The sequence below is a fragment of the Pseudorca crassidens genome, chromosome 13 (assembly GCF_039906515.1).
Source record: "Pseudorca crassidens isolate mPseCra1 chromosome 13, mPseCra1.hap1, whole genome shotgun sequence".
Classification (NCBI taxonomy): domain Eukaryota; kingdom Metazoa; phylum Chordata; class Mammalia; order Artiodactyla; family Delphinidae; genus Pseudorca; species Pseudorca crassidens.
Window position 1 is genome coordinate 39,467,495 of NC_090308.1, and position 26,728 is coordinate 39,494,222.

The 26,728-nt window shown below is 35.4% G+C and overlaps 1 protein-coding gene across 6 annotated transcripts in view; it reads left to right on the forward strand.

Annotated features, from left to right (window-relative positions):
* TBC1D32 (TBC1 domain family member 32) overlaps window positions 1–26,728 on the forward strand; it is a 188,875-nt gene that overhangs the window by 18,923 nt on the left and 143,224 nt on the right. For 5 of the 6 annotated variants that reach the window (XM_067702240.1, XM_067702242.1, XM_067702243.1 and 2 more), the window contains 8 exons: window positions 9,037–9,105; window positions 11,037–11,162; window positions 14,238–14,316; window positions 14,443–14,546; window positions 14,638–14,699; window positions 15,264–15,408; window positions 17,770–17,829; window positions 24,523–24,613. In XM_067702240.1, coding sequence (XP_067558341.1) covers window positions 9,037–9,105; window positions 11,037–11,162; window positions 14,238–14,316; window positions 14,443–14,546; window positions 14,638–14,699; window positions 15,264–15,408; window positions 17,770–17,829; window positions 24,523–24,613 — 736 coding nt within the window. The remainder of the gene's footprint in view (window positions 1–9,036; window positions 9,106–11,036; window positions 11,163–14,237; window positions 14,317–14,442; window positions 14,547–14,637; window positions 14,700–15,263; window positions 15,409–17,769; window positions 17,830–24,522; window positions 24,614–26,728) is intronic. The other variant, XM_067702241.1, reaches the window with a different exon arrangement.

Genomic DNA, 26,728 nt, shown 5'->3' on the forward strand with positions numbered 1-26,728 from the left:
GGAAAAAAGCAGATGAATGCCAGAACTGTCCTGAAAGCTCTTTCAGTGTGGCCAGACTCTAAGATGTTTGCGTATGCTTTTGTTTAGTGAAAAAAGACTCCCTTGCATGTAACTGACCGAAGAGAGGCTGAATTAATAGGTTCAGAATTGAAAGGATCCCTGAAAATATATCATTCATTCCATTAAATATTGATGTTATTATTGATGCCTTCAAAATTGATGTTACTTGCATCGGGCTTTAAAAAAACTGAATTGTTCTATGAATAGCATTCAGTAAACAATTTTGATGCTGCTGTTTTGATATTAGAACACTTGTATTTTGTGAATAGAGTAGGCTTTATTTCATTGCTATTTTAAACATTGCGTCCTGATTGTATATGGATTTCTGACCCAGTATTGAAAAACTTTGGACATTACTGCCTTGGAGACTGTTTGTGTAAGTTTGAGCATATTAAAGAATAAAGTTGGCTGGTTTTTACTATAGTTGTGAGCAGAGCATTCACTGAAAGCATTTGGCACTGTGATTAAACCTGGAAAAAGTCTGCAAAATAATGCTAGAAAGATAAAAATAATAATATTAGATATCTGTTATTGAGATTGCTGCCATATGTTGGTCCCTTTGCTTGGCTTTATATTCACTATAGGTGTTACCAGCCTACTTTACAGGAAAAAGAGAGGCTTATGATAATAGGTAAAACTTGTGTTGCTCCTTAGGCTTCCACTGTGAATTTAAGCCTGGTCTCTTACCCTTGATAGTCTGTTCTCTTTGTTCTGTGCTGCACTACCTGGAGACTTCTTGGGTTCGAATCTTTGTTCTACCACTTACTAGCTGTGTGACCTTAGACAAGTGTCTTAACTTCCCTGACGTAGTGTTTTTCATTTTAAAATGGGAATGATAATACCACTTACCTCATCCTGCTGTTGAGAAGATTAACTGATTTAATAATTGCTGCTGCTCTGTACGTGTTAGCTTTTATTATTGTTGCTATTTCTTGAAGGATATGCTGAAATGGATACCATTGAGAGACATACTCAAATAGAAAATTTCCCAGCTCTAGTCCTGTATGGTTTCTAACTGAGCTTCTATGGGTCATTTTCTACTGCTGGAAGATTAGAGGATTACCTCTAATTAAGCTTTCAAAATTAATATCCTTTCGTCTTGCAGCTTTTCTTTCTCTTCCCCGACAGTATTCAGTTGTAATATGGCACAGGCATTACATTATGCTTTTTTGTAGTGTGCAAACTATCGATATTTTACTACGTTCTGAGGGAACCCCAAGATGTACCCTTTGTATGGAGAAGGTGAGTTTAGGATAACAGTCACCAGCTGTTCTTTAATGATGTGAACCTATTTAAGGAATTTATTGTTTCTTTACTTTCATGGTAACCTCCCCATGAAGCCCATCCTTTGGTACCTATGGCAGGCAGAATAACAGCCCTTTCACAGACATCCATGTCTTAATACCCAGAACCTATGAACCTGTTACCGTACATGGGCCAAGGGACTTTGTTAGTGTGATTAATTTAAGGATCTTCAGATGGGGAGATTATTCTGGATTATCCAGGTGAGCCTAATGTAATCACAAGCGTCCTTATAAGAGAGACTCAGGAGGGTCAGAGGCAGAGAAGGTGCTGTGCAGGCTGAAGTAGATGTCAGAGTGGCTGCCAATGTATTCTAACCTCTAGAACTGTAAGATAATAAATTTGTGTTTCTTTAAGTCCCTAAGTTTATGGTAACTTGTTACAGTAGCAGTGAGGAAACTAATATCTTGCCATTGTTGCTACTTGTTCACCTGAAGGCCAGGATCTTTTTCTGTTATTTACTTCCTGGAAAAGAAGCTTTGTGTTTGAACTGCCTCCTGGGAACACTTTGAATTCCATCTTGTTGCTAGGTTTTGAATTCTTCCAGTAAGACTTTTCTTGAGTAGCTTTTTCCTTTTATTGAGTTTGAGGCCTTTCCCCTGTCTCTGAGTATGTGCTGTGCTATCAACCACTCTAATTTACATTTTACCCTAACTTCTCAAATCTTAGAATATCTTGAGTTCAACCCCTTTTCTGGCCTCTCCTAAAATCTTTAAAGTTTTTACAGTGCTCTTTTTGGTGAGGAATTCTGCTTTTGAGGATGTCATACTACTGCTGAGGAATTACAAGATTCTCATCTCTTGTTCAGCAACATCGGCCAGAACAGTAGGATAGCCACAGCCCAAACTACTATTCAGAACATCTCGAGCTACCCTTAATTGATAAGACTTTTATTATTATTATTTGTCTTATAAACAGAAAAAGATAGGAACCTAAAATCCTAAAAATGTAGAAGGGAAAGGGAAAGGCAGCTGAGAGTAGGGGAAAAAACACGGTGATATTGATAATGCAGCTGCCTAGAGTTAAGCTTGAGGCAGGGGGCTGGTTTGGGAGAAGAACTGGGTAGGTGCAGGTGTGAGCTTTCTTTGCTTGCTTGTTTAATAGTAATGTCTTGAGACAATTTGACACCAGAAAAACTAATTTCTCTGATTAACAATGCTAATATCTTTATGAATACCTAAGTTTCTTTATACTTTTAAATATTAATAGATTTTTGTTATTATTTCTCAATGGTAGCACTTTTAAAGAAAAGTGCAGAAGTTCTTTTTTTGTTAAAACATTACTTAAACATCTAGGAAATTAAGAACTTTATCATTTGAAAATATTTTTAAAACCTTATTTTTGTTTTGAATTAATAACTTTGTTCTGTATTTAAGGCTTAATGAAGAGTGGGCTCATAATTTTTTTTTTTTTTTTTTTTTTGCGGTACGTGGGGCTCTCACTGTTGTGGCCTCTCCCGTTGCGGAGCACAGGCTCCGGACACGCAGGCTCAGCGGCCATGGCTCACGGGCCCAGCAGCTCCGCGGCATGTGGGATCTTCCCGGACCGGGGCACGAACCCGTGTCCCCTGCATCAGCAGGCGGACTCTCAACCACTGCGCCACCAGGGAAACCCGGGCTCATAATTTTAAGAAGTTTTAGATGCACTACAATTAAAAAAAACTATTCTGCATGAAGCTAACTCATTCTGAATCTTGGAAACAAGTCAAACTCTGGCTGTGCCATTGATGAGCTGTGGGCTTTGTCTTCTTAACCTCTTTCAGTGCCTCAATTTTCTTAACTGTTATAGAGGAGATAGTAATAGTATTTACTCTTATAATGTTGCCTTGCAGATTTAATATATGTAAAGCATTTTGAACAGTACTTGGCTCATATTAAGCTCTTATATAAATGTTTGCTGTTATCATTGTCATCATCACTGGGTGGTGGTTCTTTTTCTTTTGTAAGAACAGGAAAGAAATCATTGTACAGTTACACATACTAAAGCCTAAAGAATCATTAGGTTTAATATTTTTATATTTCCCATAGCTCTTTGAACAACAGTAATAGTTGTCTTTCTTTGACTAGCTGTATTTCAATGGTTTATATAGTTTACAAACCAAATATTTAAAATAGAGATTTCTAGAGTAATTTGAGGGTGGTATGATTTTTGAACTTAAAGTGTAGTTATTGACTAATGTGAATATTCTCCAATATATGTTGTAATAAAGTGAATATATCTCTTTAAAACAACAAAAGTTACAGAATGCATCTTATGTTCACTATCTTTAGGTATACTGAATTTTACAGAAATGTATACAAATCTTATTTTAGCATCTGAAGACCTTTAATTAGGATCCTTATGATCATACAGTAGGACCAAAATCCATCTTAGATTATCAACCTATTCTACTTCTTGCTCTTTTCCCTGTAGCATTTGCTCAGAAATTATTTGCTTGGTTTATACTCTCACACATGTAAATATGTCTAAAAATGTTTTCCTTTTGGAATTATCTACCTGTATTGATATCAGCAACAGGTCTCTTTTGCGTTGCTTTACCAATCAAGTTGGCAGACACTGCTCCCCTTAGGAATTTTTAATCTAACAATTTCAGCTGTTCTAAATATTTCTAACTCTGTTGTAGTCAATGGAACACGTTATCTACATGTTCCAGTTAAGTATCAATAAATTATTATAGTTAGTTGCAATGGAAATTTGTCCATCCAGTGATACACAATAACACACAGAAATGTTAAAAACCTATATAGGTAACCTTTAAGGTAGGTATTAGACTTATTCTCATTTCTAGTGTAGTATGTATTTCATTGCTTAAGTAACATTTTAAGAGTAATTTGTACTATGTTTAAGAAGACAAAGGAATCTTATAGGGTACTAAGCATATTAATGAGTCTACTCCAATCAGATAACTACTAAAGGCTATGCTTTTCTAATATGCATTATTACCTGAGAGGAAAGGCAAACATGGTAGAATTAAGGGACTTCAACTGTTTGGATACATAGTCAACCAACAGATATGTATTGGACATATGCTGTGTACAGTATCTTGTGCCAGGCACTATAAAATTGCAAAGATGAATCAGATATACATTATTTTTTCAAGGAGCTTACTTGAGAGTAAAGAGATAGGATATGTACATAAATAACCAAGTTGCAAGTAGAAGTAATGTGTCATGGGAATTCAAAGACCAGCCCTTATAACCAAGAATATCCAAGAGCTATAGAGGAAAGTATTTCAGACAAGGGAAAGTTCAAAATTTCTGCATCAACAAAGAATGTGGCATACCTGGGAAGCTCTGAGTAGTTTATGTGAAGGGTTAGGACAGAGTTTGCAAGGAGTAAATTGGAAGGTTAGATTAAGGGCAGTTTATGGAGTAAGGGTAAGGATTATATCTTAATCATTATTTATTGTTTCTAGCTATAAAATCATAGTGCCTGGTAACATAGTAGGTGTCTGACACATAGTAGATGCCGAATAAATATTTGAGGAATAAATGGATGCATTCAAAAGCTAAATTTAATTGTTTTGTAATTTGAGAGAAATCATTTTAGGTTTCTTAACAGGAAAATGTGTGTCAGACTTACCTAACAGTTGTATACAGAAGGGCATGGGAAGGGGAGAAAGTGGAGGTAGGGAGATAAGTTAGAAGGCTATCATGGTAGTTAAGTAAAAAGTAATGAGGACCTGAACTGAGGAGGCTTTGTAGGAATAGAGACTGATGTGAAATTATTGCAGAAGTAGGATCATTAAGCTTGATTTTTGATATGTTTTGGAGGGAGTAGTGCAAAGTGGAAGTAGAAGTTAAAGGTCTAGTTATGTTTTTTTTAAGCCAAAGTAGCTGGGAGACTATGATGTTATGAACCAAGTCTGGAATTAGGGAGGAATTAGATGTGGAGAAGAATGTGGTGGGTTCTTCTTTTATTCTTTTTTGTTGTTGTTGTTGGGTATACATATTGAATTTGAGACACCAGTAAGGTATCCCAGTGGTGTAGCAGGTAGTTGAACATGCAGGATTCATTTGGTAGAAATGTTGGGGATAACAACGTGAGTCATTTGTGCAGAGATGTTGCTACTTAAGCCACCTAAGTAAGCAAGATCTTAGGAAATGCATTTCAGAGGGCAGACAGAAATGGAAGAATGGGTTAGACAGGGTACCAAACCATATTGCACTGGGTAGGAGGTTAAGGGGGGATGAAGGCTAGAGGGAAGTCAAATAAGATAAGGACTAAGAAAAGATCTTTGGATTTGGTGGTTAACTGTTCACCACAGAATAATGTTGAGAGTAAGAGGAGGGAAGTTGAGGGATCATCATGCTGATTAGTTGCGATCATTTTTGTGAAGTGAAAAGCAAAGACATTTTCAAAGTAAGGGTTGCTTGCCTGAGGTATTGATCATAAAGAGATAAAAAAAAAGTCTTTGTTAGGGGGAGCATTTAAGCAAATGAATTTTAAGATCTAAGTATTATCTTTTTTGACTGCTACTTGACATAATATTGGTTGTTTCAGCAAATATGAACTCCTGTAGTTGCAAATGTTCAAACAGTATCTGACCCTGCATTTACCAGGGCTGTTGTAGAACGTGACTTCTCTTTTAGAAAAGAAGCTGAATGGAAATCTGAAATCAATGAATTATATTTATAGATCTTGAATAGGCAGTAGGTAGGGGGGACTCAGTTTTCTATTTTCAGATAGAAAATTTCCTGGTTGAAGTAAATTTGAGATTTACTTCAAATTTTAAAATTTAATAATGATAAAGCAAAAAGACTACATTTGTTCTCGTTTAATTCTTACAGTGATGCTAGGAGGTGGATGTGAAAACTGCGGATGGGGTTAAAGATTCCAGGGACACATAGCTAGTTAGAATTTTAAAACCTGGCTTAATCTTCTGTCTGATTAAAACTCATGTCCTTGATATTCTTATTTGCTAATGAGTTGGATGGCAGGACATTTTAGACATCGATGATAATCTGATAAAAGTCATGATAGTGGAAGTGGGAGGACGAGAAGAAATCAATTTTAGAAGAGGCAAAAGGGCCAGGCTAAAGAAAAGAGCTTGTGTAATTAGCAGTAGAATGAGTGTGTATATGTACTTTATATACTTATATACATACTATATACACATATGGACATATATACTTATATCTATATACACACAACATATATCTTAATGTTTGTATATGTATACTATGTAAGATATCCTGTGTTGTGTATACTTTCTTCCCATTAGACAAGACAAGCTGCACTTATATATACTTACATTTTATTTAGTAGTTACCACTCATACATTTTAGTATTTTAATTGTTGTATAATGAAAACTCAAAATTAAAGCTCTATTATTTAATATACAGTACTTCTAATTTTAAAAAGTAGTATATACAGACTTCAGCAGTTGAACTATATACTTTATTTTTTAATTTAATTTTTTTTAATACAGCAGGTTCTATTTTATGCATGTTAGTGTATGTATGTCAGTCCCAATCTCTCAATTCATCCCACCACCTCCCCCCCCCGACCCCCGCTTTCCCCGCTTGGTGTCCATGCGTTTGTTCTCTACATCTGTGTCTCTATTTCTGCCTTGCAAACTGGTTCATCTATACCATTTTTCTAGATTCCACATATATGCGTTAATATGATATTTGTTTTTCTCTTTCTGACTTCACTCTGTATGACAGTCTCTAGGTCCATCGACATCTCTACAAATGACCCAGTTTCCTTCCTTTTTATGCTGAGAAATATTCCATTGTATAAATGTACCACATCATCTGTATCTGTTCATCTGTCAATGGGCATTTAGGTTGCTTCCATGACCTGGCTATTGTAAATAGTGCTGCAGTGAACACTGGGGTGCATGTGTCTTTTTGAATGATGGTTTTCTCTGGGTATATGAACTATATACCTTTAGAAAAGAGTAAAACCGAGGACACTTTAAGGCTTTTTAAGAAAACTTACGTTGAAGGATCTGAAATATCAGGCTGTTTTGGGTTTGTTATCAAGCAATATGTACCCTGTATTGTTAGAGACAATGTAACATGGTAGGAAGACTGGCTATGGAATCATTCTTGAGTTTAACAAATGTATATTGAGTGCCGACTCTGTATCCAGCACTGTTTCAGGTATTGAGGATACTATAGTGAAAAAGACCAAAAAGATCAAAAAGACTAAGTGATTGGAAGGCAGCCATGCAAAGCTCTAGAAGAATAGCATTGCCAGGCAGCAGGAGTGGCAATGGCAGAGGTTCTTAGACTAGAGTGGGCATGGCATCTTCCAGGGATGGGGGAAAAAAGGCCAGCATGACTGAAACCTACATGGCAGAGGGCAGAGTGGTATGAGAGAAAGGTAGGCAGGGGCCAGATCGTGTAAGTCAAACTTTTATATTTTATTCTGAGTAAAGCGGGAAGTCTTTTTGTGGGGTTGAAGTAAGGAAGATAAAGAGACTTGATCTATAATTTTGAGAAGCTTTGTCTATTGCTAGAGAATGGATGATGGGGTAGAGTAGGATGAGTTTAAGAGCAGAAGCAGGGAGACCAGTTAGGATGAATTTAAGTAGTCTAGAGTCGATGATGGTGTCAACTAAGGTTTTAGCAGTGAAGTGGCAATGGGTAGTTAGAGTTATGATATGTGAAACTTGGGAGTTGTCGTGGCATTGGATGTAGGAAATGAGAGGAAGCAAGGAGTCAAGATTGACTCCTATTTTTGACTTAAGACAAAATATGGATGGATGGTAGAACTATTTACCAAGATGGGGAAGTTTGAGGGAGGAGCAGGTTTGGAATAAAAAAATCAAGAATTTTATTTTGGATATGTTAAGTTTGAGGTGCTTATTAAACATCCAGCGGAAGTGTTGAAAGGATAATTATATATGTTACCTTGGAGATGAAGTGACTGATAAATTTTAGTCATTGTGATGTATTTAAGAACTAGATGAGAACACCTCAAGAGAGTATAGACAGTGAAGAGAAGAGGGTCTCTAATGAAGATGGGAATCTGAGTTCTGATTGCTGGGTGACTTGGTTTTCATATTTCTCATACTTCAGAGTCATTGTGAATTGAGGTAGTACGAGGCTTGTTACATAATAAAGGCAGTTTTATTTTTAGGTGGTTATTTAAGGTATTATTTAAATTGCTTTGGCAAGAAGAAGATTCCTTTTCTAAAACAGCTTATGGTCTACTATAAACTTTTTTCTAGATAGAAGTTTTTACTTTAGGAATTCTTCACCTAAGAGGAGACATGGAGAAAGTTTAAGGAGAAGCACAGGGAAGAAAAGGAACAGAAAAGTTCAAGCAGCATCATAGCTATGCTTAGGGTACCATCAATGCCTTCTTATTTGTTTATGTTGTTTTACCTTTGTTTCATACATCTCAGATTCCTGGGTACAAAACATTTTTAGCTTTATATCTTTTGAGTCATATTCTATATGTTGCATTTGCTCAGCAAATGATAACCTCATATACATGAAAGTATATGTCCTACTGTCCTACTGGGACATTAAGTTCTCATTTAAATGCCTTGGGATACAAAAATTCTAAGTTTGCTGCTAAATCAAAATAGATCATCCCCTTCTCTTGTTTCAGAATTTGTTTTGTGCTTGGAGTTATATGAAAAATCATTTATAACAATACTTCTAAAAGTCTACTAAATGAATGAAGGAATTAACGTTCTGTTAATTGTGTTACAGAGTTATAAATTTTGTCAAGGAAAATTACAGTTAATTTTAGACCAGTTGGATCCTGGGCAACCTAAAGAGGTAAGTTTAAAGGAAAACTGTTAAGTTCAGTCATATATATATATATATATGTGTGTGTGTGTGTATATGTGTATATGTGTATATATATATATATAAATAGATTATAATTAGTAGCAGCTGGATTATTTCTCTTGAAGATAGTCCTTTAATATCATGGCAGTTCTAGACTGATATCCCTGCTAGACTTTCTAGTCTTGAAATGAAAAGTCACAGAGTAAGAGAGGCTCTCCTTAGAGAGTGCTCACAGTTTGTAAGAGGAAATTTTTATTTCTAGTTTCAATTTTCAAGGGATGAATTTATGAGCAGTTTCTCCCAAACTGTTCCTTCACTGTTGCTTTGTATGTGACATTTTAGTGATTTCTTTGAAGAAAATAATCTTCATTTAATCCTCTTTCTACTTCTGGAAAACGTGAGCAACTTTGACACATGTTCATTTATTAGAAAATATTTTTAAAAAGCAATTTTATTGAATTGAGCCTCTTTATATTGTAATAATTGTATAAATTACTGTTTATGAAGTTTTATTTCATTTGAAAGTCATTCTGTTTCACTTGAAATAGAAAATTATAGGAGTTTTGAAGTACCTCAGACATCTGTTATATCTTGCCATTTGGTCTCGTTTTTGAAATACGTTGTTTTTCTTCAACTTTTCATTTTAAATTAAGTGAATAGCTATGATTTACTCCCACTGATTTTTTTTTTTTCCTCTCAGCATTTCACATTCTGATTTATTTTCTAGGTTTTAGTAAATGTTTCAACAGATTGGCAATGGGACCTGACTTTATATGATAACAATATTATTGACTTTAGTTTAAGTGGATTATTTGGAAATCTATACTTGTTCAGAAACCTTTGTTCTACTTCTGCAAATAGTAAATTGTTAATGGAGTTTTGTCCTAAAAATTAACTGAAAAGGAGAAATTTACTTAATGTTTTTAAACTCTCTTCATAGTCCCCCTAATGCCTATCCCAAATAAAATTGTATTTAAGAGTTTTTCATATGAATATATAGACATTTTAAATACATGTATATTCTATTTGTTTCACCTAAAACTTGACACCCTGAAAACTGACACCTTGACACATTCAGAGTGCTTGGTGTTCTAAGGTCTTAGCTCTTTGACTCTTCATTTTTTTTTACCCCCTCACTAGGTTTCAGTTATTTCAGCTGAGGAACAACCAAGTTTTGAGGAACAGGTTGGAATCAGTGTGTTATTACTCACTAGTTGGAGAGTGAGCGGGGGAGAAGCTTTACTCCACTTACGATTGGAGTAGAGCTATTTGCCACTGCTGTCCCTTGGGTCATACTGTCCTGAGTGAATTCTGATTGAATTTTGAGAAGAATGCTTAATAAGATTTCTGTGAAAATTCAGAAATTCAATTTTGCATCACATTGCTGAATCACTTTTTTTTCCCTATCTCAGTGGTTAGAAGGTCAGAAAATATGGTGTAGCGGCAAAAAGAAGTTCAAATTAATTGCTTTGTGAGAATTGTTCATATATCCTAGAATGGGAATGCTTCACCAGGGACATAACTGGGCAGTGTTTTAGAATTAGAGTCCTCAAACTGTGGGACCACCTATGGGGTCTGTTCAAGTGAGGAAAGTCTATGGAGGAGACACTGGAATACCTTATTCTGGTGATTCAGATTTGGCTACCATCCCTTCTCCTCTTCCCCTTAGACGTGTGACCTAGAATCTCCTAATATAGTTAGGTTATTTTATGTAAAGCAAAAATTAAAACACTAGTTTCTCTGCTTAACAGTTTAAAAAATGAGTTATCAAGAATTGTTTTATAAAAGGGCCTCTGATTTTCAACTGGCTCTTCAGAGCAGTTATCCAGACTCTGCGTTTCAATGTTTGTTAAATATTTGGAGAATTGCTATTATTTTGGTGGCTGAGTATTAATAAAAATTCTTTTAAAAAATTATAGGTGAGATATGAAGCCTTGCAAACGTTATGTTCAGCTCCTCCATCTGACGTACTGAACTGTGAAAATTGGACCACTCTCTGTGAGAAACTGACAGTGTATCTTTCAGATCCTGATCCTGTATTTAGTGTAAGGAAATGCCTACAGAAGTGTTAAGAATTCCTGTTTTTTTCCTACTATTCTAGGAGCAAATGGAATATAATTTTCTTTAATAGTAGCTCAAATATTTAATAGTAACACAAATATAATTTCAGCTCCAGCTTTTGAATTGTCAAGATTTTTTTTTTTTTAAAGGAATTAACTTACTATGTCATGATTAGATTCAAAGTATGGTTGGTCAGTGTCATACTTCATTGCCAAATAATAGGCTATGTTAGCTTATGCATTTTGTTTTATCTTGTAAAGGGATATCCAAGTATCTGTGTCAATGTTTTTGAATTAAGAAAAATATTTTAAAAGAAAGAGTGTGTTTTTGAAAGAATTCATGATATATGAAGACTTGAACTTACAATGATTACAATTTATTCTAAAGGATTAATAAGCATTTTCCCTGTGCAGTTAAGTGTTAGAGATTGCTTAACTGCTTAAAAAGAAAAGTTAGAAAACTGTAAAGCTAACACTTTAGAAGATAATTGAGATGAATTATAAAACTAATGTAGAAAATTCCCAAAACTGTAAAGTTAGTCAGTAGAGAGTTATTTTATATATAAAAAAAAAATGATTCACATATGACTTCTCAGAAACACTATGTTGAAAAGTAAGATTATATTAAAAAGTGCAGTAATTATATGGGATTAAAAAAAATCCTGACTGTATTCCAGCATCACATTTAACTACAAACTAGATTTTTTATGTATTTACATATGTATTTATTTTGGCTGCACTGGGTCTTTGTTGTGGCGCATGGGCTTCTCTAGTGCGGCACGCGGGCTTAGATGTGGTATGTGGGAACTTAGTTCGCAGACCAGGGATCGAACCTGGGCCCCCTGCATTGGGAGCACAGAGTCTTAACCACTGGACGACCAGGGAAGTCCCCCAAACTAGGTTTTTTTAAGTGTCTTTTTCTTCATAAATGATGTGTCAGTGAAGAAAAACATTAGCTTTAAAATTGATAAGGTTTGGGCTTCCCTGGTGGCGCAGTGGTTGAGAGTCCGCCTGCCGATGCAGGGGACGCGGGTTCGTGCTCCGATCCGGGAGGATCCCGCGTGGCGCGGAGCGGCTGGGCCCGTGAGCCATGGCCGCTGAGCCTGCGCTTCTGGAGCCTCTGCTCTGCAGCGGGAGAGGCTACGGCAGTGAGAGGCCCGCGTACCACAAAAAAAAAAAAAAAAAAAAAAAAATTGATAAGGTTTTTTTATATAGAATTTTTAAAGGTATTAGTAAAAAAGAAAATTTTCCAGCTCTTCAACAAATATGCACTGAATACCTACAGTGTACATCATTCTAGTTCAGATGCTAGGAACACTGAGCAAGACAGAAGCCTTTGCCTTCATAGAACTTTAGAAGAGGAGACAGACAGTAAACAGTTAATACAAATAAAAATAAAACTCAGTACCTTTTTACTACTTAAAATTACTCTTCCATCAATGAAAATATACTGGTAAACAGAAGTGGTTTAGAAACAAGTCGTTTGTTATTTTTATAAGGGGGGAAATGATGTTTAATTACCCAATACCTGGATGCAGTTCAACCATACTAACCCCAGAGGGTGAGGCAGACTTCTCTAAAAACTCAAGGATTCAGGAACTTCAAAGGAGAAAGATATTTCAGGGTTATCTTTTAACATTTCAAGGCATTCTAACAGGAAATTGTAAATTTCCCTCTTAAAGACATAATAGTGGTCTAATAGGTTTCCTTTATTCCTTTTATAAATATGGTAAAGATCCTACTGGGTCAATGTAAGTGGCCTGATTTGTCCATTATATTCAGCAAGAGTCAGTGTGGATACTTAAGGCAATAAAATTGGAAGACGTTGTCATAGAGGGGAAATGGTAATAAAACCAATCAACTTGAATAGAAAACAAGGTATGGTGTTCTTTTCATCTAGAATTTATGCTTTACCCAAATTCTTGAGTTTGATTCTGTTTCTTCATTTTCTACTCTAAAGCAGGGGTCCCCAACCCCCAGGAACTGGGCCGCACAGCAGGAGGTGAGCAGTGAGCGGCTAAGCTTCATCTGCCGCTCCCCATGGCTCGCATTATGGCCTTAAGCATCCCCGCCCTCCTGTCTGTGGAAAAATTGTCTTGCACAAAACTGGTCCCTGGTGCCAAAAAGGTTGGGGAATGCTGCTCTAAAGGACTCTTACATGTAACTGAGTGAAGCCTATAGTGTTCGAAAAGTATGACAAATACTTACCAATTGCTGCAAATATGAAAACTTCCCAAAGTATTTAATATCCTGTGTTCAGTACGAACCTCTTGGGTTATTGAAATATATTTTTAGTCACTTGGGTAACCATTTTTTGTAAGTGTATTGATCTAATATTTGATATAGTCAAGGTTTTTTTTTTCTTCAGAGTAGATCATTTGAGGGAATTTTATTTTTTTAATGGGAAACTGAATTTCACTGTTAGGCTCAATCCCATCAAAGTTGGTATAATTAAAATGATAAGCTGTCATTTCTAGGTACCTACGAGTGTCAGGTACTGACTACATCTGTTATCTCATTTAATTCATTTACACTGTGGTAGTTTCTACTTTACGTTTTAATAATGTAAAATTTTGGAATATAATATTTTTCTTGGGAATAGGGAAAATTATTGAAGTCCTAACAATCTAATTAATCTTCCTATGTGAGCAATTAAAACAAAAACAAATAGTGGATTTGGAAAGGAGTGGGGTTTTTGTTTGTTTTGTTTTACATTTAGTACTCCTACTGTTTCTTTGTTTGACTCCTCTACATTGTGTCAAATTGTAACAAATTATATTGTAACAAATTATATTGTTTCCTTTCTTCACCCCATCTCCCCATGTCTGTATCTGCTATTACCAGATTTTACAACAATATACTGCTGTATTAGGTTGACTCTTAGTTTTGGTTGACTTTACGTTTTGCCAACCAACACAAGAATGCGCCGTTTTAATTACATTTCTACTGAAATTTTTGAATGGTCTTGTGTTTATTAAGTTTTTTACTATGTAGAAAACGATTCTTACAAAAATAGATGATGAAAGAATATTGGATGCAAATCTTGTTTCATTTCCATAGGACCGGATTTTAAAATTCTATGCACAGACGTTTACACTTTCACCATTACATATGACCAAGGAAATTTATAAAAGCTTAGGTATGTTTATTATATAATTTTTAAAATTTATAAGTTTGTACTTAAGAAAATGGATAGGAATTAACTGTTTCAGAAAGCACTGTGAATGAATGGTACTACAACCTTATTTTTATATTTTCTTTTTAGCTAAATATTTGGAGTTATACTTTCTTTCTAGAGAAAATCATATTCCTACTCTTTCAACTGGCATAGATATAACTAATCCTAATGTGATCCACTTACTTAAAAAGGTATTCATTTTCTATAATATGCTTTTATTTCTGTTTAATTCTATATTTAAGAATTCTAACTTCTTGAGAACGGTTATGCACTGTTTTATAGGTTCGTCTTCTAAATGAATATCAGAAAGAGGCTCCATCTTTCTGGATTCGACACCCAGAAAAGTAAGCCCCCTAGTTTATGCCACTGTAAAATTAGGAGTGTTACTGTCCATATACATTTCAAAGAGAGTAGAGACAGTCTTAACTGATTTACGTGGTTGGGAAAGGCTTACTAGTTTATTTTTTAGCTTTTCATGTTTTTTTACTTAGCTACGTGAATGGCTCTATGCAAGTACCATTTTATACCATTTAATTATCACAACAAGGTAAGAGGCTGTTGTAGCTTCAGGCTGTTTCATTACTGGTCTTCGCTACTTTGGTCAAGTTCCTTGAATGTTCTTTAAACTTTTCCCTTTTTAGTTCTAAGATTTTTAATAAGGTTGTAAGAGTAACTGTGGGTCTAAAAAGGAAAGTTAAATTTGGACAGCCGGTGTTGAAGTAGAACATAAGTTTTTAGAGCAGAGAAAACTGGGGGTGAATTTCACCCCTGCTATTTACTGAAATATTAAAAAATGATGTTTCTAAAGATTACCTATTACTTTATCATTCCATAAATATAAAATGTCACTATTACATATATATAGCATTTGTTTTTTTCTAAAAATAACTTCTTTCCCAAACTTTAAGGTATATGGAAGAAATTGTGGAGAGTACTTTGTCTTTATTATCAGTTAAACATGATCAAAGCCATCTTGTCTCACAAAAGATTTTGGATCCAATATACTTTCTTGCATTGGTTGATACCAAGGCTGTGTGGTTCAAAAAGTGGATGGTAAGGAAATACGGAATGTTTTATTACCTTTCTTTGTGTATTGCTCTACTGTGTCAAAGAATAGCTGGTGTTTGAATGTTTACTGTGTGCCAAGAGTTCTATCACTTTTACACATGTTAACTCACTTAATTCTTATAACGATCTATGATATAGGTGGTGGTATTATTATCCCATTTTACAGATGCAGCAGCTGAGGGATAGAGAAGTAACTTGCTCAAGATGGTTTACCTATTAGGTGACAGAGTCAGAAAAGGATTTTAATGGTAATTCATTTGAATCTGTTAAACTGATGACCTATCCAAAATCATGTCTTAGTTTAAAAGCTACGAAATTTTTAAGCAGATGTGGTAGAACATAAGGGTTCAATGCTCACTTTTCTCTGGCTTAGAGGTCTGAAAACATCTCTTCATTTGCCACTTAATGAAATTGCAGTTTGTAAAATGTGTCTAATGCCTGAATGCTCGTGACTTCCTGTGGAGTTGATCACTATCTTAGGACTGAAACTAATATTAAAAGATTCTTACACTGTTGCCTCCCTCATCTGCTGTTGAATAAGAGTGATCTGTGTCTGGCAGTAGTCATAGCTGTGTTGGCCTGCGTTCTCACATCTTGGTCCCTCTCAACCTGTATTTGTTGCAGTGGGGAAGGATGGGAATGGGACCATGACTTGCCATGCAAACCATGCAAAGCAAAGCAGCAACATGTTCATTTACTGCTGAGCACGATTTGGACATTATCTAGCTGATGGCTTGCTTTTTTTTTTTTTGCCGTTTATCTAGACTGTATAATAATGCCCAGTTAACCAAAACATAATTCTGTTTGGTGCTTAGCACTTACCTGGCCTACATATAGTATATGTTTGATAAATGCTTGCTCAACTTAATTTTACCTGAACCCTTTGTTCCTCACATCTGACATTTGACGTTTTTCTTTTTTTTGATTATCAAATTACACCACTATTGTAGACAATATACAAAATATGTAAAAGCACAAATAAAATTACATTTCTCTAATTCTATAACACAGGGATAACAGCTATTAAGATTTTGTTTTATGTGGTTGTATGCTTTAAAAAAGACCTAAACAGGTGAATTTTAACAAATCATATTCTAAGTGTTTATAATTAACTTTTTTTACTTAACATTTTTATTGTCAGCACTTGATTCTTAAGAGAATGATGCACATTACAGGAAAACTAACCAATGGAAAATTATTAAATCAGCTCCCCAAGTGTGTTCTGGTGTTATTAAAATTTATCACATTCTCCTCCACTCATCTAAGGCAGAAGTTGTCAAACTTTACGTAAAGGGTCAGGCAGTAAATATTTCTGGCTTTGTGGGCTGTCCTGTTTCTTTTGCAACTACTCAGTTCTCAGTAGCCCAGAAGCATCCATAGGTGATATATAAATGAATGGATGTGACTATGTTACAATAAAACATTGTTTACCATATCAGGGGACAGCTGAATTTGGCCTGAGGGTTGTGGTGTGTCAACTCCAGTCTAAGGGATGTACTATGAGGCTTTCGTTTTAGAACATGATCAGTAGTTTAATTGTAAGTCAATATGTTTCTCTTACTAAACCTGAAAAAAAGATTAATGGTTTTTTTAAAACATTTTAAGCTACAAGGGTTAAAACACACAGGGTTTTGATTAACCCTCAATTAACCCAAACCCCACTTAATTAAATTCTATTCCCCAGAATTTTGATAGATTTTTACAGACTATTATTTAATTTTTTAAAGTAAAATAAACTACATTGAAGGCTAATGATATCGAACATAAGTAATATTCATGTAAATTTTCCCCTTTGTACAATGCATAAAAATCATATTTTAATCTCATCCATGTTTAGTTCTAAGGAGAGAGTTTTTTGGCACTTCGAATCATTTTTAAAATATGACTGGCAGAGAATGATTAAGATACTGTCCCTTCAGAGCATTTCAACCTTGGCAGATTTCTGCATGTGTAAACAGTACAGTACCCTCTTCATTGTGAGAGTTGTGATTCCTCCCCCGACCCCCCTCGCCCTCACTTCTTAATCTTTACTTTAGGCTCTGTCATACACTGGTAGTCAGACACGGTTTTTTTGGTTTTAAAGTAATTTAGCATGGTAACTGGACACAACTGAGGGGTAGATTGTTTTCTATTGGTCTGTCAGTAAATGCTCCAGTTTTTAATATAATTTTCATTCTTATGACTGCTATGCTCATAATCCATTGTACTTAGAAAAACGTGTTTTACCCTGATTACAATAATTTAAACTAAGTTATTGTGTAATTTATGTTAAAGAAATGTTACAGGAAAAATAGATTTTGAATGGTATAGCTTGAATATTAAATACCATTTTATTCCTAATTTTAGCATGCATATTACAGCAGAACTGCAGTACTAAGACTTATTGAAAAGAAATATAAATCTCTGGTAAGTCTATATTTCTGTTCTTATCTTGAGAAATATTATCAGAAAAAGATATCTGATGTAATAACTTGAATGTGCAAAGTTGAGTGATTAATATCGGATAATGAAGCAGTCCCCCTTTTATGTGACTTTTAAACTACCATTCTGTGAACATAAAAGGATAAAAGTAGAGACTTAAAACACTGTCAGGATAACAGTTAGGAAATATATAACTTCATAGTAAATTGGGCTGGTAACTAGCTATTTTGGGATAAGCCATATTAAATATTGGGTTGGCCATAAAGTTCGCTTGGGTTTTTCTGTAACATTATGGAAAAACCCAGATGAACTTTTTGGCCAACCCAATATTATCATATAGTTTAATTCAGATCAGTTGTTTGTAGGGGAGTTTGTTCTATAAAATTTACCCATGCTTTTAACTGAAAGTTGCATGATAAAATTCAGAATGGTAAATGCTTTTGTAGTTGCAAAAATTGATTCAAGTTACACTAAATATAAACTAATACTGTAAAATATATTCATAAAATTTTCTGCATTTACTGCTATTAGTAGAACAACATGTTAGGGCACTGAAAGGAACTGAAATCAGCAAGTCTAGCAATTAATTGACAAACATGAAAATTGTGAAATTAAAGTTATACTAATATGACTTTGAGATAATAAATACGTTCTATGTAGTTAGGTAGAATCTTGAGTTGAGTGAGGTAAAGGGAAAGATTCCTAGAACTGTGAATTTTAGGAAGACTGCAGTAGAACATAAATTGAAGAAAGGAGAATAATAATTGTTTTGTGTTTGAGAATTAGGCTTCAGAAAGGAGAAGAGGGAGATGTTGAATATTAGGATGGGAATTTATTTGTAGAGGTAATAGGTATTTAAAAATCCTTAGAGAAACTGAAAGTCTTTCCACATTTCTCTCATTCCCATTTTAACTGGAAATTTGTTACTGCCGTATGAGCCTAGAGTGATCTTGCTAGAATAGAAAAAGGAGAAAAAACCAAGAATTTTTTTCCTCTTATGGTTTGACATATAAATAACTGTTGGTATGACATAGGCCCTAGTGGATGTATTTCAAATGTTTCTTGTAGATTAACTCTTAAAATCCATTCCTTATTTGGAAAGTGAATTATACTATAATCAATTCTTAGCCTACAAATAGTTACTTCATTATCAACTTCAGTATTCTATCAACTTGTTCAAATATTTCATGTTCATAATTAATCAAACTTGCATGAGATTTCATCTTAAACCTCATTTTCTCTTAAAGCTTTCCTAAATTTACCAAAATATCAAGAGATTTTTTTTAATGGTGTGTGTGTGTGTGTGTGTATATATATATATATATATATATATAAAATTTAAAAAGTAAACCCAACTTTTGAAAAGAAACATTGGGGAAAATGGATGCCATGTTTGTTTGTTCCCATTTTCCTTTCAGAATTGAAGATCAAATTTTGTATATCTAAAAAAAAAAAAAAAAAATTTGTATATCTGCAGTGGGAACTTTGGACCACTCCATGGATTTGTCTTTGGGACCTGGGATCTTCCCAGGCCAGGGCTCAAACCCATGTCCCCTGCATTGCCAGACATATTCTTTATGACTGTGCCACTAGGGAAGTCCCTAAATTGATTGTTTAATTTTAATTAATTTAAATTTAAAAGTAATATGGGTTAGTGGCTACTCTTTTGTGCAGTTTGTTCTGTCTGTGGCATATATGACATTTTCAGTAGGTAGCATTGGGCAACAAATAATTTGTGTATGTGCTATCAGTTTTTTAAAGCAATATCTGTACTGATTGAAAAGCATTTTGGCTATCAGCATAACTATTATTTTTAACAATTTGAATCTTTCGTCCAGTTTACCCTTAAGGGAAAGACTTCTGAAATGGCTTTATTATGTAGTACGTTTCCTATTTTTCTTGCCCTCTTAAAGTCGTTTAAAAAAAATATTGACAGCTAGGTTATTTAAATTCTCCCTACCTTACTGTTTTTTATATTTCCCCCACCCCGCCTCACCAGTCTTAGGGATTAACAGTTAAGTGAGCTGGCTGGTACATATTTCCTAGTGCAGGAGAATAAGTATGAAATAAAATACTGAATTTTACAGCAAATTTGTCTTTCCTAAGGTTTAGGATAATCGCTTTTCATACCCTCAACTTGACTCTTTAATATTTAAATTTACCTACTGTAGATCTGCTTTTTTTTTTTTTTTTTTTGCGGTATGCGGGCCTCTCACTGTTGTGGCCTCTCCTGTTGCGGAGCACAGGCTCCGGACGCGCAGGCTCAGCAACCGTGGCTCATGGGCCCAGCCGCTCTGCGGCATGTGGGATCTTCCCGGACCGGGGCACGAACCCGTGTCCCCTGCATCGGCAGGCGGACTCTCAACCACTGCGCCACCAGGGAAGCCCTAGATCTGCTTTTTGCTCCTGCAATTTAAAGGGAGTATTATATCATGTGATTGTCCCTCTTCTAAGATGTACCTTTTTCTGTGATTGTTACCCCTTCTCAAATAAAAGATAGCACGTGTAAGAAGTAATGGGAAGGAGTAGAAGGAACAGAAGTGGGTTTAAGTGGGTAGTGAAGATAAAGGTGAGTAGAAATGAGTGCAAGGAAGAATGGGTTTTTGAAGGTTTGAGTGGAAGTAAACTAAAGAGTGAGAAAGATTATCTTGGAGATAGTACTTTGAGTTCTCAGAGACGCTATTTGTTCTTTTGCCTTCTAATTCTTTAGAGCCTCTCAAGTATATTTGTCACGTCAAAAGTTCTCCAAAATGGCAGTTTTTCAAAGTCATTTTTTTGTTGCTATTTATCAATTTATGTGTAAGAATTAGGATCTTAAGAGTAAGTCCATCTAGGAAGTAGTTCTGTCAAGGAGGTTGCACCTTAGATAAACTTATGACAAACGTGAAACAGATCACTATACTTTTGGGCAAAAGTGTGTGCTTATGAATGGTGTCTCAGGTTCTGACTAAGCAGAAGCTAGGGAGGGGCTGTGTGATTGGTGACATGATGATCATTGATTCCCCTCTTTCAAGAATTGACAAGTCAGGGAGTGTCCTCATGAAATTTTTGTAGAAGTCCCAAGGCAGTTTGACCAGTTGCCTTTGCATGAGTTTGTTGCTGGTAGCCACTCATCTCAGGGCTGGCTTGGATTTGATTGACTGGATTAGAGACTTTCTGGGCTGTGCCTCCTTTTGTTTCCTATGAACACTCCCTTATATATTCAGTAGATGCAAGCTAAACCAAAAGAAGACAGGAGTTCAGAGTCTACAAATAACAACAAAAGCAAAATGAACACAAGAATAAGCAGGTTAATAGTAGAACTATTGACCAAATGGTGCTCCTCCAAAACAAAAGGCCACTTTGTACAAAGACCTATTTCATTACAAATCCAAGGAAAATAAAATCTAGCAATGAGAACTCAGTGAAGCAAGTTGAAGCTTAGATCATTGTTGAGACAGACTCACGTGGTGGCAGATCTGAAGGATTATCAAAGTATGGGACTTGGGGACCCAGTGAACACTCTTCTTTGAGGACCCCATGGAATGATGCCAAATGAGAATCCTCAAGGTAATCTCAATGTAAGCTCCAGAATCATTGAGGGTTAAGACCACTGTTCAGTATCTGAAACAATGCATAAAACTGAGTTTATTGCTTACTTAATTATGCAAAGCAGATTGTTAATATAAAATTTCGGGGAAAACTTGGAACTCAGGTTGGGCTTTCAGAGGTGAGAGTGAGTTCATGCCAACTGTAGATTTCCTGGAATGTGTCTGTTGTTGGCTGACTTTTAGAAGAAAGGGGCTAACTGATTGGTTTGCTTACAAAAGTATGTTCATTGAGATCGGTTGACATGTCATGATTAACAAGGTTTTAAACTTGTTATAGATACCTGTTAACCATGGTTATATAGAAATATGGTTCTGGTTTTTATCTATAGAACAATTGCTCATTTTCAAGGATAGTGGGAAATTTTTTTATTAATGAGTAGGTGTTATTCTGGGAAAGAGGGGTGATGGTTAAGGTAGTGGTGGGAAAATATTTCAGGGCCATGGAATAGCATGTTTAAAGGCTTTAGGGATTGGAAAACACATAGTACACTTGGAAACTGCACATATTTCATATGGCTGGGCATAGATTGCTAAGAGAAATGTGAATTAGTATTAGAGAAATTTCCTGAAAATCAGTTCCCTGAAAGCTAATATTAAGTGGATGATGTTTTTTGAAAAGTTCTTAGATGCTTTAAATTGGGTCTGTGCCAGTTGACCTCAGTTTGTTTCATTCATGTATGAGGCAGGATAGGGCCTTATAATTCCATTAAAAATAGGAAAGAGCTACTTAAGGGGAATCTTAAGCCCTTTCCCTTTTGCAGATAAAAATGAGTTTGTTGTTAATTTCAGGTTTGAATGTGTTTCAAATTCAGTTGGTGTGCATTGACTGGTGAGATTTTTAGTGGATTTGCTTTTAATGAATTGGTCATTTGACTGGTCACATGTTGAACTGGCTTTTGGTGACAGACTTTTACACAAGTAAATGTATTTCTCTGTGTGTGTGTGTGGCTGCAGAGGGGGACATCTGGAGGATGAGAGGAATAAGACTAATGTTAGATCATTAAAAAGTTCTTATTGTCAAATTTAGGAGATTGGCCTTTATTCTGGAGGTTTAGTGAGCCACTGATAGATTTTCATGTACTGAAGTAATATCATATTAGGGCTTTGGAAAATTTGGAAAATGGGCTGAAGGTGCTAGGTGGAGATAGTTTTTACTTCAATACTTCTCCCCTAAGAGGCTTTGCAGTAATCCAAGCAAAAGATGATGGAAACATGAATTAAGGCTATGACAGTGTATTGGGATAAATGGGTGGACTCAGGAGTACTATATTTAGAGTGTAGGTTTTAGAGGACTTGGCTTTTTGAAAGGGGTTTCGGTGAGGACTTACTCATTTGAATGTCTATCATTCTTTGGTCATATCGAGTTTGAGATCCAGATTTCTGGGGGGAAGTTTCATTTTATTGATCTGGATCCTAAAGTTTGATTTAGATAAGACATAGATATGGAAGGGGGTTCCCTAAGCCCACCCCCAGATTCGATGATTTGCTGGGAGGACTTATAGGAGTCAGCACATAGTTGTACTCCCAGATATGATTTCTTATAGAAAAAAGATACAAAGCAAAACTGGTGTAGGGAAGAGGCGCATTGGGTAAAGTCTGGAAGATACCAAGCATGGGCCTCCAAGAGTCTTTTTTGCCAGTGGGGTCACACAGGACTCCACTTAATTTCTCCAGTGTCAAATTGTGACTGCTCATGTGAAATGTTGTTTACCAGGGTAGCTCATTAGAGACTCAGTGCCCATTTTCTTTTTAAATTGGGGGTTAATCATGTTGGCACCTTCTGCCTGCTACACACCAGGGATTCCACATTCCCAGAAGGAAAACAGACGTTCAGCATAAACCACATTGTTTGTACAGTTTAGGTACAGTTCTTAGAATGGGGGGAAGCTCCTGAAATCCAAGTTCCCAGATGCTGGTTAAGGACCAATCTTGTAAGCAGGCCTTTCTAATGATAGAAATCCTGCTGTGTTAACTCTTTTGCATGAAACTGAGGCCATAAGAATGAATGAGACTAGGAAATCTATCAATTCCTTGATTCCATGATTATGAACTTGCCTCTATCCACACAACCTCCATCTTTTTCCCATCTAAAGCTTAACCCTTCCTTCCACTTAGGTCCTAGCTGCTCCTGCTCTTAGACACCTTTCTGTCAATTATCCTTTCTCTCCTGCATAGTCAAACTTTCTATTTACTTAAACATGACCATATCCTTCCAACCTGAGGAATTCATTCTTGACTCTAAGATCCCACCCCTATGTTTTACTCGTTTTTTTCTTTTACAACCAGCCTTCTTGCAAATGAAAATTGTACTATAGCTGCCTTTACGTTTTCCATTCCTATTCCTTATAGTTAGTTTTATTCCCCAAACTCCCCTGAAACTGATCTTTTCAAAGTCACCAAAAACCTTCTTATTACCAGATCTAACAGTTATCACTCCTTGTCTCACTGGTGGCCTCTATTTTATTTGAGAGTTAGAATGAGAGGGCATCTACAGGAAGTATGTAGGTGCAGAAGAAAGGGAGAAGATCGGAAATCTCTGCTTGAGGAGAATGGGAGAAGGAGGTAGAATAAAGACTATCAGAGAATCGCTGGGTATAGAAGTTGGAGGTCAATTTTTATGACTGTTCTTTGGATTGAGTTTTTTTTAATAGTTTTTAGCAATTCTGGTATCTAAGATAGAAATGAAGGCTAGATCCAGTTCACATTTTGCTGGCTAAGTAGGAAGAAAAAACTCAAAGGCAAGGGAACTGGGGATATTGGCAAGATAATTTTTAAAGTCATGGCCAGAATTTTTGCATCTTTCACTATAAAATGTAAAGGACAGTTGTATTTTTGCCTTGACACCAACATTGTGACAATGTTATATTTGTTGGTTTACAAATATTTTCTGTGTTTCCCAGAATGATGCCATAGTTAAAATGTAACTGGGGAGACTGAGCTTTAATGGCCTGGAAAGGTGCTATTCTAGATTTTCTGAATATTTTTCTTAAATATTTTCCCAGCATATTTTATAACCTTGACTAACTTCTTTTAATACATGGACTTGTGGACTTAAACTTCTGGAACTAATAAGCTATTATTTTATTAGATAACTACAGCAGTTCAGCAGTGTGTTCAGTACTTTGAGTTGTGTAAGACCATGAAAGCTGATGAGGTTTTGGGACATTCAAAGCCTTGTGGTAAGTATGATATTTTGTTACATTTTAAAAATGGTAAATTTTGTTAATAAAAATAGCTTAGTAATTTATTTTTTAATATCATGATAAATTAGACTGCTTTTGCTAATACAAAATACTTTCCACAAATTTAAGATATACCATAATGATGACTTTTTATAGCCGATCTACATTTGAGGTTATTGTAGTGAATCTTACCATCTGAAGTTCTTCAGTTCATACCACAGTGTATGTCCTAGTGTGTTATGCTGCAATAATACACTAGAGGAAGAAAGAATGAATATATCAGCCATTTACGCATTTTAGTGGGAGGAAAGTTTCTGTTTTATAAAATACTGTCTTATTATTGGACATGTCACCCCACTCTGTGATTCTTCTCTGCTTATCCTCAGTCTGAGCTAAAATATCCTAGTTATTTCATAATCTGGCCCTAATATATCCAATCTCATATCTAGTTATTGATTAAAATGAATCTTCTCTTAGAAGGCATACCAGTGCCTGTATACTTTGTTATTCCTACTCCAGCTGCCACTATCCATAATGCCCTACAATGATATAAATCTTATTGTGAAAGAATAAACTGTTTTCAGGAAGCTTCCTTTGCCTAGTGTGAATTTTTATTGCCCTTTTGCTTACGTCACACAACTTGCCATGTGAATTTGATGTCTTTTATCATTCTATTTTATGTCACTTCTCTAAGCAAATATTAAGTTCTTTGAGAATATGAAGATATCTTATAATTTTCTTTATCCCTGAGTAAATTCTTAACTCAAGGAAAATGGTCAAAGACCAATTATTAACAGGTTTCAATAGATAAATATTTTGTAGTAGAGGAGAAAGTACAGAAGCCAGAACTTCGAGAGACAAAAAAGATATATAAGTTGATATATATATTCTATCATCTGTAGATTCATAAATTTTTCTAATCTAGTATTAAAATGTTGTATCTAGCTTTTTTTTCCCTCTACCACTCTCCCAGCCCTTCATGGCTTTGATTTTTTCCCTATCTAGTGAAGACCTCTGGGTGCTTCACTGCATTCTTTTGACATTTCTTTCAAAATTTTTGCTTTCTTTCAGAGTTTCCTGCCTGCACTTACTCAACTTTAGATCATCTCTGGTCCTCAGAAAATTGAACAGAGAGCATTGTAACGTTAAATTGATGGTGCACTGATGTATTTCTCTGGCTTCCATGGCTCTTTGTGTTGCTTTGGAATCAACTTAGATATCCTTTCTTCAGTGTTCCACCAGTCCCATCAAACCCCTGCCTTGTTCCTGCCTACTTTTCTCTCGAGGAAACCTTGCATCCTACTTTACTGAGAAAAATGGAACATTTTGGATATGAAATCCCCAAATGTCCTGCATCTATACCTACAGATGCATATTTATATGCCCTTATCAGTATTCCCTTCTCCAGGCTACAATGAAGAGTAATCCTTCCATTCCAGATTGATCTATTCGACTGTTCTTGATTCTGTTTGCATCTGGTGTTTGTTTTTTTTTTTTTTTAAGAACCAGGACATTGCTTCATTTGTTGTTTTGTCTCCCCTTCTATTGGTACCTTTCCTTGCATTCTCTAAACCTACTCATATCTTTCATATAAAAAACTGAGCAAGTTCATATGTACCTCACATCTCTCTGCTTCCCTTAAGAAAAAAGGCCTTCCAAGTGTTTAATATGTACCCAGGTCCCATTTCTTACCGCCTATTCACTTCTCAACCATGGAAATGAGGCTTTTATTTCTATGGTGCAGTGATCTTCCCATTGTTAACTTTCTCTTCTTTCTTGCCCTCATTTTATAGCATTTGCCTCTCTTGACCCTTTCCCTCATCTTCCTAGTACCACTCTTTGATTTCTTCATTCTCATCTAATAAGTTTTTCTTAGTCACTTGAAAGGCTCTTTTCTTTATATGTCTGTACTCACAAAAGTTTTGCCTTTTATTTTTTTTTTCAGCTTAGTCTACCTGTTCTTTCTTGAAGGAGCCCATTCATTCTCATGGTTTCAAATATTACATATTTATATATATAAGTGATGACTCCGAAATATTTAAGTCTATACTCCTTTCATGAATTCCAGACCAATGTACTCATTATATTTAGTATTCTATCTGGAAGATCCAT